At 47.2% G+C, this 12,125-nt stretch overlaps 5 protein-coding genes across 5 annotated transcripts; 2 read left to right on the top strand and 3 right to left on the bottom strand.

Moving 5' to 3' along the window:
* Positions 1–1,452: 1,452 nt before the first annotated feature.
* On the top strand, positions 1,453–2,270 carry N7483_008727 (uncharacterized protein; the record flags this gene model as incomplete). Its single annotated transcript, XM_057092154.1, is given in 2 exon segments — positions 1,453–1,738; positions 1,753–2,270. 2 exon segments carry the CDS (start codon positions 1,453–1,455, stop codon positions 2,268–2,270), a joined length of 804 nt encoding a protein of 267 aa, XP_056943328.1.
* A 645-nt stretch (positions 2,271–2,915) lies between these two features.
* On the top strand, positions 2,916–3,301 carry N7483_008726 (uncharacterized protein; the record flags this gene model as incomplete). Its single annotated transcript, XM_057092153.1, is given in 2 exon segments — positions 2,916–3,218; positions 3,230–3,301. The coding sequence occupies 2 exon segments, from the start codon at positions 2,916–2,918 to the stop codon at positions 3,299–3,301; spliced, it is 375 nt and encodes a 124-aa protein (XP_056943327.1).
* A 388-nt stretch (positions 3,302–3,689) lies between these two features.
* Positions 3,690–5,211, bottom strand: N7483_008725 (cytochrome P450; the record flags this gene model as incomplete). The annotated part of the gene is made up of 2 exons (XM_057092152.1): positions 3,690–5,114; positions 5,170–5,211. The coding sequence occupies 2 exons, from the start codon at positions 5,209–5,211 to the stop codon at positions 3,690–3,692; spliced, it is 1,467 nt and encodes a 488-aa protein (XP_056943326.1).
* Positions 5,212–6,864: 1,653 nt separating this feature from the next.
* N7483_008724 (multicopper oxidase) lies at positions 6,865–9,300 on the bottom strand (the record flags this gene model as incomplete). The annotated part of the gene is made up of 2 exons (XM_057092151.1): positions 6,865–8,415; positions 9,157–9,300. 2 exons carry the CDS (start codon positions 9,298–9,300, stop codon positions 6,865–6,867), a joined length of 1,695 nt encoding a protein of 564 aa, XP_056943325.1.
* A 906-nt stretch (positions 9,301–10,206) lies between these two features.
* On the bottom strand, positions 10,207–12,034 carry N7483_008723 (cytochrome P450; the record flags this gene model as incomplete). Its single annotated transcript, XM_057092150.1, has 4 exons — positions 10,207–11,138; positions 11,189–11,323; positions 11,421–11,706; positions 11,786–12,034. 4 exons carry the CDS (start codon positions 12,032–12,034, stop codon positions 10,207–10,209), a joined length of 1,602 nt encoding a protein of 533 aa, XP_056943324.1.
* Positions 12,035–12,125: the final 91 nt, after the last annotated feature.

Genomic DNA, 12,125 nt, shown 5'->3' with positions numbered 1-12,125 from the left:
GAAAATACGTGCATACGAAAGTATTTTGGGAGGCCAGACATCTGTTCAATCAGTCATTTTCCTACTTGTAGGAAGCACTGGGACCCATTGGAACAGACACTCTTTACCGGTTCTCCGGGGGTTTCTGATATAGCGCTATCTCCAAATGGAAAGCTTGTTGCGTCATCCTGTATAAGGGTATGGGAAACCGCAACTGGAACCCTGATTCAGGAATTCAAGACCGAATTTGTTAATATAAAGGTTGAATTTTCCTCTGACGGAAAGCATCTCATCTCACTCTCACCTGAGCCCGCTGCCAGAGTATGGGATTTGGCAACTGGTATCCTTATTAAGTAGATGAGGGCAAGCCTTAGGGCCAATTCAGCATTAGGTCCTCTGTGCTATCAAAAGACCTGTCACTGGCTGCCTTTTCTTCACATCTTAATGGGGGGGATTCAAGTTTTTCACCTTGACTCTGAGATTCGATCATCCATACATAGTGGCAATCAATCTGTAATTTCTCTTGCCATTTCAAACAATGGAAAGCTCATGGCATCATCATCTGATGAGAACAGCATTCCAATTTGGAACCCAGTGAGTGGAGCTTTATATAAGGACCCGCTTTGTCCTAGCAACGTCAGTAGCCCTTTGCTTCGGTTTTCACCAGACGGAGCAATCCTTGCCGCCGCGTCAATTGAGGGTCAACCCCATCTCTTTTGGAGCTGTAAACCCAGGACCTGTGAATTCCCGCATGTGGTTAGTTTAGCGCCCCATACGCCGTTCTGTAAGCTTCCGCCTTCTGATGCGCCGGCATAAAAGCTCGCCGCGCCCGCTCGACCTCGTCTGTCATCTCTTTCTCCTTCCAGTGCCTCTCTATCCTGCACTCATCGCTCGCCCCCTTTTTTTCATTCTCGTCCCCACCACGCGGTCCGCTGCGCCCTTCGCTTCGACGCACTGCCCCATTTCAACAGAGATGCCGCTGTATCCGACGCCAAGGTCGATCTGGCCAATGTTGGTTACCATGCCAGGCAGTAGTTCCTGGGAGCAGAAACATAGCGGTGATTCATGCCCCAGTCTTACCATGTAATTGTGCGTGGCTCTTTCTTGAACATTTTGGATTAGTCTACGATGCGTCCCTTTGAACGATTAGATCGCTCCGCCCGCCTAGCTCATCGTTCCAACGTTACCAACTATCTTTGAATCTGCGTGGTCTTGTATATTCGCCTGGCTTGGGTTACATTGCAGAGCTCCTGATGTCGCAGATTCACCCAGCTGCTGTTGTCGTCATCGTCGGCCTCTCCAGTCCCGCCACATCCAATCAGTGACCCTCGAAGGCATTGCAATAATGCTGGCCAATAGAAAATATACCGCATACTCCTCTCGTGCGAGCCCATTGATGCCGCCAGCCACCGTGAGGGCATAGTATTGCAAATACAGTTGCGTTTAGTCATTTTCGGAACGTGGCTCCAAATAATGCTCCCGAACGGGCTGAAGATCCCGGCACTGCTGAAGACGCGTCAGACACGTTTAGCCCGTCCTCTCCGCCGACGGCATGGTCTACATCAAAGCGTTTTCCTTATCCCGGTGCGCTACCCGACCATAGCTGTGGTTGTACCATCACCATCACCGCCCTGGAGGCAAGGAGCCACCAGGACAAGCACAAGTGCCGCTGCAGCAGTATGCAAGAAGCGACTCCGCTCAGGTCGAGGCACCGGCAAGCACCAAGATGCGAACACCACCTGTGACAAAGAACAGCCTTGTCAAAATAGGAAGATACAGAGACCTTTAATCAGGTCATTTTCGACTCTTCGGACTCTTCCATTCCCGTTTCATCACATTGCTCTGGTGCTATCCAGGGTATACGTGGGAATGCTCTCCTCACGGTCGAATCTCATGCTGGCCTGAAACCGGCATATTTCTTTACTTTCGTACCCGACCCTAGCCCGATGCTGTCTCAACCCCACACGGCGATTATCTCAGGGAAACAAAGACGGTACACGTCAGACGAGAATGCGCTGCTGGTACGGCTGAAGGAGAAAAGAGGCAATGTCATGGCCAGAGATTACGGCTCACTTCCCAGGTCGAAATATGTCATCTCTTCAAGTCCACTATTCAACCAAAGTACGCCCCAAGACCAGCTCTCGGTCTGGAAAAACCGAGGAGATGCGGATAAGAGACTATGTTCTCGGTATACTCCTTGGCTCGCGCCTGTCGATTTTTCGCTGTATACAGCATCTTTCGTGGTCGTTAGTTCCAATAATACAAAAATGAGGGGTAGCTTTGTGTGCTAATAAAGATTGGTCTTGTTTTGACTCCTTTCCTTGATTGAAAGAAGCTCTGGATTTCTATTCGGCAATTCTAAAGATGAAAGCAAGTCATGTTAATTGACATGCCCGTCACAATAAAATATTCAAGCCAGACAATCAAGAGGGCCACTGCCGGGCCGGATCTCATCCGAGGTCTGCTAGCTTTACGAAAATTCAATTCATTTCTTTCCTAGGCTGCCGACAGAGCTGCGACTTGTGATATGGCGCTTATGCCTCCCATGTCGCGTATGGGACACGGATTGGCCGACTGATGAAGGCGTCTATTGGGAGGTGAATGATGGGCCCTATCCCTGCCTAGTCACTCCCACAGCGAAACTGAATGGGCTTCCACCTGTCATCGCCCGCGTTTGCCATGAGTCACGCCACGTTGCCAAGGAGTCAGGGGGTGTCTTCACGAGAGAGACCTTTAAAGATTTCCCAGCCGATGCTGGGTTTATCTCTACCACAACTCTTCGGGAGGGAGAGGATTTCTAGGTAGACACCAAGCGAGATTCTGCACTTCTTAATTGGACCCCTTATTACGAAGCGGTTTACCAAAACAGCTGGGGTAGTGCATTAGCCTGTATTGCTGCGAAAAGTCGCCTGGTAGTCGGTCGTCCCTCAATTATGATGTTCTGGCTTGACATCGGGGTCGATAAGAAAGAAGAGAGATTTGATGTTCTTGAACAGATACCCAGCTGGTGGGTTATTATGCGTGTTGTTGTTATGCATGCTAGCTTCCGAGAAGCTGCACAGACTGGTTTATTTGGCCACCTAGGCGACGCGACCGTGCAAATTGTCTCCTTGGCTGACGAGAAAAAAGCCAATGCACTGTACGATTTTGCCGAGAAATGCGATTGGAAGGCTGCTTCTGTGGAGGAGACTCGAAGGGATTCCGAGGAATGCTTGAAGGAGGAGCTGAAAGAATGCATTGTGAGAAACAGGATATCGGAAAAGCTATTGTCGACAATGCATCCAGCCGTAATGTTTCGTCTTTGCGTATCCAAGTGCAATAAACCCAAGGAGAGCTCATCATGTCCGAGTCAATACCTGTCCCATTCAAATCGTGAATAGTAATTCAGTTTTACTAGAAGAAAAAGAAAAAGAAAAAAGAAAACCTCTAGAAATCTTCGTCAAACAATCTCCACAGGCCGTGTTCCAACCTACTAGGATAGACAATCATAGGATAACTTGAAACAGAAGTTGAAGATGTCTTCATAATACTTTCAAAGTTCCGCCCACTGTAGAACTATATAATACATGGGCTAACATTTGAATGGGTTGGGCACGGAGTAAGAAGCCAGTTGGATGGGCCAAGTTCTCAGTCAGGTCTCAATATGAATATCGATAGCCGACAGAACTAGGTGGGATATAGGATATTCTCTTCCTTGTGGCGTAGATATTCTACCGGAATTTTGTGAAACGAACCATTGTGGCCTGCTTATCCCAAAACCACCAGATGCCTTGCTCTTCCCATTGGGGTAGATCAACACCGGGCGGAATCGATATATCATACCTCCAAAGCAATCTCGCAAGAATGATCCTTAGCTCTAACCAAGCCAGGTTCTGACCTGGACAATTGTGTGCGCCTAGAGAGAACGGATTGAAAGCAATTTTACTATCGCCTTCAAACCTTGAGCTAGACTGATCATCAGAAAGCCAACGCTCCGGAGCAAATTCTGTTGGATGACTGAAGTTACGCGATGCGCGGTAGGTTGCGAATGGGGGAACAGAGATCATGATTCCTTCAGGAACAAAATGTCCAGCAATAGTCGCTCCGCCAGCGGGAACATTGCGACGCATGCCATCTGGGATAGTAGGGCATAACCGCATGCCCTCATTCAACACGGCATCCAGATATGGGATGGATTTTAAGGCAGCTCCGGTGATCTCCTGTTCCGAGGATGGGAATTTAGTCCGGAGTGTTTCAACCAGCGCATTGAGTTTATCCGGGCTGCGAAGAAGATAATTGATCACTCCGGTGAGAACTGTGGTGACGGATTCGCTTCCTGCTGCCACAATCATCATGGAGTTGACTTCCATTTCTTCTTGTGTCATGGACTCAGATGCCATCATAGTTCCAACCAAATCAGGACGGTTAGCGCCGCTGGCAACTCGTTCCCGGACATTTTGCTCCGTTAGTTTCCACATGTCCATAACAGCTTGTAAAGCTGAGGGTGGGGTAATTGCCATGAGGAAAGCATAGATAGATGGGTAGAACTTGAGTGCGCCCACGACAATTGCAGCCTTGAACTGGCCCACTGTTTGAACCCAGGGGTGGTAGGTCAAACCATCTAAGCAGCCAAAGGGTGATCCCCAAGTCAGATCTCCAATCAAGTCAAACGCAAGATAGTTGATCCATTCAACGACATCCACCGCTGAAGATTGGTCATTTTGGACACGATCGTCCAGCTTCGCAAATAACTTATCAACGTAGGACTGGATGATAGGCTCCTGTTCCATGGCATATTTTTCAGAAAACCCCGGTGTAAGTATTTTTCGCAGTCGGGCGTGCTCTGATTCTGAACACGCGATCAAATTCGAGGCTGTCTTACCAGGTGGTTGGTCTTTGAATTGGTCTGGCCGCACAAACTCCCGACCTTTAGTGTAAATATCTCGCCAAGCGTCGGGGTCGATAAAAGACAGCTCATCAGGGGCGACGCGAATAATATCGCCGTATCGTTCATGGAGAATCTTGACCTGGTGAGGGAGTTTGCCGCCCATCATGGAGCGCAGAAAAGGAAATCGAAATGCGCGCCATAATAGCGGGCCCGGATACTTGGACAGTGGATGAAGCCATAGGTTGTTGATGACTTGGAAAGCAAGATACTTGGAACTATTAGTGCTCGGAAATTCAACTTGGAAGCGAAATTTAATGTATTACCAGAATGGGCAGAAGGATGAGGATAGCGGCGGCGATCCCCATGATGGATGTCGTGACTCGTGATCTGACAGAAAGGATCGATACGGCGAGTGGAGAGGCCGTCGCCGTGGAGAGAAGGTCTCCGGGGCGAATAGCCAAAGGAAAAGTAACAATTTACGAGTGAAGTTGATTGAGAGATCAAGGAAGAAGACATACCACCTAGAAAGCAGAACGAGTAGTATGCACTCAGCCACCTTTTCTTTGTTCGCCTCACTACCACCACGCACCAAAATCATGTTTCCACGCAGGATTCCACGCATTAATTCCACGCCCAGCGTTGTCCGATTATAAATTACCGAGCACCTAATGGCCCCCGGGGCCGCCAATCAGGGTCTCAAGGCTCTTGCGAGATGGCTCGCCCCGACTATACCCCGCTCACGGGCAGAAGCGAGCAACCAAAAGTACGCTAATGTACCTTGCTCGCGCCCAGCTGCGCGATTTTCCGTGTTGGTTTAGTAGCGAGGCTCCGCTGTTCTGACCCCCAACTGTGACCGACCAATTGCGAGCAAATACTATGCAGATCAGGCGGAACGCATATGATCGGGCTCGGCCGTAGAAATCCATGTCCAGAAAGTACGGATAATTCGAACGTATGCATTTTTCCAAAATTATTGACGGTCCACGTAGTAAGTACTCAAGTGCTCCATATTTTTGTTGGCCTTTGCATCTAGATCCACATCTCACGTCGATAATGATGATATACAAGAGCTAGGTGGGAACATCCGAGACTCATTCTATACATCCGCGCAACAATCACTAGCAGGGAGCGCCATGAGCCCAAGAACGCTCCTATTTACGGAGTATACGGCGTAGGCTTAGGCTTTCTACTCGTTTTCTGCCACCGCCTTTGTAGTACGGACTCGGACTATTGCGGCAATATTGGCAGGCGGTGATTTTTGGCAGAACACAATGTTTGTCCCTAGTGTAAATGCTGAGCAGCAGTGCAGCACGATTATCTGAATTTGAACTCCATTTCTGACGGAATATTTCGATCTCTATATGTCCTTTGTGGCAATATCCCGTGTCCATGGAAATTCTGTGTTCTTGATGATGTGTAGGAGATCCGTTATAGGACCGGCAAAATCTAAACATTATACGGAGTATAAGACTTGGAATAGGTGACTAGTTGGCTTTATTAAGGTTTATTACGATACTTCTCAACGGCGGAATGCCTGCAATTCTTGAACCTGAGAGTCCCCAGAGACAATTCTAAGGATAAATAAGCTACTAGGTATAGTAACTCGAACAGGTAAACATTCAAAGATTCATTGTTCGATACACTTGTTAATTGAGAACGGGGTTATTTTCCATGGACCAGCCCTGGAGGTTGATATTGATATATGAGTGGTGGCTGGCATTGACGGTGTTTTGTGCACACTATAGTTCATATTTTCATGCCGAAGGGGCCTCCAGAAGTACTACAACTCGAACTTCCAAGCACGTTGAACCTTGGAATTCCAGGCAAGCATGGAATCAGAGGATTCAACCTATAAACCGGAGTCTATTTGGTCCACGAATTCCGTATTACTGAAAGCGTCCCAATCCCGACACGTTTGCGGAATCACCATGGGAATCGCCATGTCGCTCTCTATCGAGTTTGGTTGCTCCTACATGATACATTAGTAAATCCTCAAAAAGGGAAATAAATATCGTGTCCTACGGAGGACACGGGGATATTTTACTCACCAAAACCAATATGACCATTCCTGCGCTTGAGTGAATGGACATATGACAATGCAATGGCCAAATACCTGGGTTGTCCTGTTTCCACTCCAGCACTAGGTACGATGGTTCATCCGTTGAGCCAGGCTGCAAGATATGCGTGTCCCTACGAAGTGGATTTGAGGGATTGACGACTTGACCGTCCCATTCGCCCATGCCCTCGGCAAGTACCCAAAAGTTATGACCGTGAAGGTGCATAGGATGAGCAGTTGCATATGTGTTATTAAAGATCATCCGCACACTAGAGTTGGTACCAAAATTGTAAACATTCCGTTCTTCAGGGAAAGAGAGATTCCCTACTTTGGCATCGAGCAGAACTGGATCATTGTAGTCTGAGCGAAATGATGACCCGTCCATGAACATGACCACAAATCCCGTGGCATTGTAGCCCGCAGAAATTGTGACGGTCTGCTCAGTTTCGGCGGTAGGAGGCTTTAATGGGTAATAAGGCACTGTTTGATTGAGCGGATCATTGCGACAATTATTGCTCTCCCACGTCGTTCCGATCGTTTTGGGGGTGGCTCTGGTATTTGCCGACTCATAGTGGATTGCTGCAAGCGCTGTCGGAAAAGTCGCCGTATCTTCCAAGCATACCATGTCAATGTCGGATCGCATCCAGACCATGTCGGTGGCTGAACCAGTCGCGTTGACGATAATATCTGTTCTTTGGCCAGCACCTAAGGTGACCACATTGGTTTCGTATGGTTTCACTGGGACGTAATCATTCGCGATGACTGTCATGTTGTGGCCATCGATGCTGAACTTCTGGTTTGCAAGAGATCCAGTATTGATAAGTCGCAACCGATGAAGCTTCCCGGAATGAAATTGGAACTTTGCTCGCCCTGCTCCGGGCAAACAGTCTCCGGGTGTACTAGTTGCATTGCAATCATAAGACCCCTTGCCGTTGATCAAATTATTATCAACCCCTGCGGACTGTGGTGGTTTTGAGAAGCTCAACTCAAGTAGCTCATAGTAGCTGATATGATAGTAATCGGAGATCATAACAGGGCCCAAATCGTAGTCGTAGCTTATTTCGGACTGCAGCGGGCCATAAATGACCATTGGCCCATAAAGCCCGTCGTCATACTGCGCGCTGTAGTGCGAATGATACCAACCTGTGCCGTATTGGTCTGCTTGAAATCTATACGTGAAGCTTCCACCCTGAGGAGCAATCGGACACTGAGAAACACCGGGTACACCATCATGCCACGGCGTTTTCTTCTGAGTGATCCCATGCCAGTGTAATGTGATACCCTCGTCAAGACTATCAATATTGTTGGTAACCGTGACCTCAATCATATCTCCCCAATTTGCCTCAATCATGGGACCTGGAAATTGATCATTAACCAAGATGACGCTCTTGTTGTAGCCATCAGGTGATTTCCAAGCACGGGAGATAGTAAAATTGTAATGACGCGTCACTCCAGTATCAGGTGCCTCTCCTGCTGGATTCGCAGTTCCCCATGGCACTCCATTTTCCGAAGGCTACTCAAAATGCCAGGTTAGCGGTTATGTAGACCTCATAAAGGGGTTATGGTACTACATACTCCATCACTTAGGAACTTTGGAAAATTGGGAGATGGCACGGTTCCCCATGAGGATAAACCTATGAATTGTTTTTAGTCAGAGACGCTCATCAACAAGTCAGATCAAAAGAAAGTGGAACAATTTGAATTAACGAACCATTAGTTGAAAATTGCGATAAAGCTGCTGCAGTCGCTGCGGTGAGCCCAACTTGAACAAACCGTACCAGTCGGACCATTGTAGTAGGAATTGACAGGCACTATAGCTAGGTAGCCACTATCACCGCTTAGACTTAGCTGGCAGTGCTGAATGACCAGGTGTGTAAGGGGCTCGGGGTAGTACTAGTAGAACTGAAGCAATTTAAATGTCATCTATGCTTCATTTATATATACACATGCACACACGGCCCGGACAATCCATCAAGCTGCATAACTTGATCTTGGAATCATTTCAAAAACCAAGGGCAGCTCCTGGGGTCCGCACTCATCTCGGAAGGCGCCTCAAAATGGCATGATGGAGAGTGGACCACGCCAGCACAATTGGTCTAGTACAGGTTTGCCGCTAACAGCAATCCTTCGCCCCCAACTAGAATATTCAGTTGTTTCTTGTAGGAAAGTGCTTGTATTGTGATGTTGGGGCTAGGATGCCCCGGGATACCGCGTAACCCGAGGTCTGTTCGCAGTTGGTGGGTCCAGATAATACATCACAATCCTGTGCCGAAATGATGGATATAGCCTGGAGGTAAATATGGATTTTAGGTCCACGGGCTTGTAATGGAGGCCGATGTGGAAACGCATGGGGCTTCGTAAATTTGGCCCCACTGGCATTCAAGTTGCCATTTCCCATGCAGGATAGCTATTTTCAACCGAAATTTATCGGACTCAGGCGGCCTTCAACTTGAAGTTCAAATGTTGAACTCAACCTTGGAAGGCCGCGCCGAGTGTTTCAATATTCCCAGTTGGCCTTTAGTTCTCACACTTTTGAAAGACCTTTCCCTAAATAGTAGTTCGTTACGGTCTCCAGCAGGACTCAGGAGCATGGGTAGTAATAATTCTCAAATCTATCTACCCTACCAATTACTACGAGATATGTAAAGAAGAAGGTAATACGCTGGAAAATTGGCGGTTCAAAACTCCGGCACCGAAAATCTGGCGGTTTGGACATTATATAGTATGTATAACTGGGCTGCTTAATGTAAGGGGGAGTAGTTGAGAAAAAGGCTTAAGTACTAGTATACGAGTCGCCCTATAGCGAAAAAACATAAAATCTATGTACTTCTACTCCAGGGCTGTAATCCGAGTCACCACATAGTATGCACTGGCACCACTCCACCCACATCAATTCAAGCTGAAGATGATTCCCGAGGTCTTTCAAGTTTCTTTCAATGTTTGATAGCAGTGCACTTTAACATTTCTCCCCTTCTCTACCTATGAAGAGATTTGAAAGTTATTATACACAATATTTTCAATTGGAATATTTCTGTGGATGTGGAAATAAAAAAGACAACTGACTGCCTTAACCGGCGTTCGGAGTCTAGAAAAATAAAGCAAACCTCGGTGCTCATTTTGACATTACTTCTACTTAGAATAATGACTCTTAATGGGGCTCATGAATATGCATTTGAGATAATATCTTGTTTAAAAAGACTCGGAAAATGAAGCGTTGAAAACCTAACTCGAAAAAAGTAGAAGAACCAGATCGTCATGAAAGATTGTATCTGGATTTATGCTGAGAGAAGCGGGAATTAGAGCTCTAGAGCTCTAGACGCTCCGACACAGGACGCCGACGCATCAGAATCTCTGCGTCAGGATTGGGGAAGATGAATTCATGAGCACGCAAATTCTCAGGACGTTTGTTCCCATGCTCAGGCTTCAGTTTAAACTCATAGTCCATCAGTAGTCTAACGAGAATGACCTTAATCTCAAGGCTGGCAAAGAAGCGACCGGGGCATGCATTGGCACCGTGACCAAAATTTAGGATCCGCTCCTGGGTTGTCGAGAATTGATGGAGATGAGATTCACCTTCACGCTGACGGAGTTTGTAATACCGGAAACCGTCAAAAACATCTGGTTCGGGGGTCACATCAGGGTCATTTTGAATAGAGTTGACTGCCATGCTAATGTGGGCACCCTTGGGTAGAACCATACCATCCGATAAGACCGCCTCTTCAAGAAGCACCCGGTGCATAGATAGGAGTGTTGGAGGATTGAATCTCTGAGATTCACGCATAAATGAGTCCAACTTGCGTAGCTTGGAAAATGCAGGTTTCTCCCAAGACATCCAAGGGCCAACTTCATTAATCACAGCGCGAATCTCATCACGAATAGGGTCAAGGTATTCTGGATGTGCGAGAAGATCGTACAGCACGTGGACTGCGTTCATTTGTGAGGTATGGATCGAGGCAAGAGACATCACAACTTCAAGATGCGCTAAAGATGCAGGATCACTCTCCTCTGGTGTGGCAATCTCCATCATCCAAGACAGGAGGTTAAGTTTATCATCTTTCTCTTCCTCATTTCCTTGTGCTTGTTTCTCGTCTTCCCGTCGGCGGAGAATTTCTGGAATGAGAAGCTTTTTTGCCTTCCTGACATATGCGGAGCCCTTGTATGCGGAAGGCATGAGCCAGTTTAGAATCCCATGTGTCCACATCGGGAATAGGCGGAGGAAGACAAGTGAGATGAATACTAGTTTATGATCAGCATAATCTCCTTATATTGGTGAAATCGTATCATACCATTTTCTGTGAACTGGGTTGAGACCTCTAGCCACTCTGGGTTACGACAGATTGGTAATCCGAGAAAGATTCTGGCACTAACACGAGCAACAAAGTCTAGAACTGTGTGGTACGGCTTGATTGTTACCCACTCGTCTAAAAATCATCATGTTAATAGGAGTCCGGTATAGATTGAACAATGGGCAGTCAAAAGATCAATCTCCTTTTCATATAAGGTGGACGAGATACGGACCTTCTGAGTCTGTGAGTTCATGCTCAATGGCATAGTTAACCTCATCTTGCATAGGACGTGTCAAGGCATTCAGGTTGGGAGTAAGCTTTAGCTGCAGTGTGCGGAAGTGCAAGTTGCTGCGCAAAATAATATGCATATTGGTTGATGAGCCCATCAAATTATGGACATGAGCTACCGTCGGGCTGGCAACATGATTCGGCAGTTTCCGAATGTCATCGACATATTTCGGAGGCAAAACCAACATATCCGTGTCAGCGCGGCGAAATTGGAAGACTTTATCCTTACACTATACTCCCAAAGTCATAGTAAGTATGGGTTTGGCCCATGTAATTTCTAAGAGAAGTAATCTTCAAGAGAATACTCACTGCGCGATAACCCTCTTGCAAAACTTCTTCCGCACTGCGAAAGAACCTGAAGTTGGACACCACAATTGGCTCCCATAGTGACTTCACACCAAAGACTGGAAACTTGTACCCAAAGATACTGGACCAGGCAAAAGACAGGCAGTAAGCTCCAACAAGAAGAGCTGGGGCTGTGAAAAACCATGAAGCCAATTCATTATCAGAATATGACCCACGAGGAGGGGCCCACGACTCAGTAGTGTTTGTTGCCATGGTCCCGAACAATCAAATCAAAGAATTTCTCCAATGACATGGGAATGAAGAGCAGGGGAATCGACCTTAAGAGGGTATGAGAAAGACCCCC

This window comes from Penicillium malachiteum (assembly GCF_028827825.1).
Source record: "Penicillium malachiteum strain IBT 17515 chromosome Unknown utg000004l:1.0-4883003.0:1.0-4884900.0, whole genome shotgun sequence".
Lineage (NCBI taxonomy): Eukaryota > Fungi > Ascomycota > Eurotiomycetes > Eurotiales > Aspergillaceae > Penicillium > Penicillium malachiteum.
The sequence above is the reverse complement of the archived record's forward strand: the minus strand, read 5'-3'. Positions and strand labels throughout refer to the sequence as shown.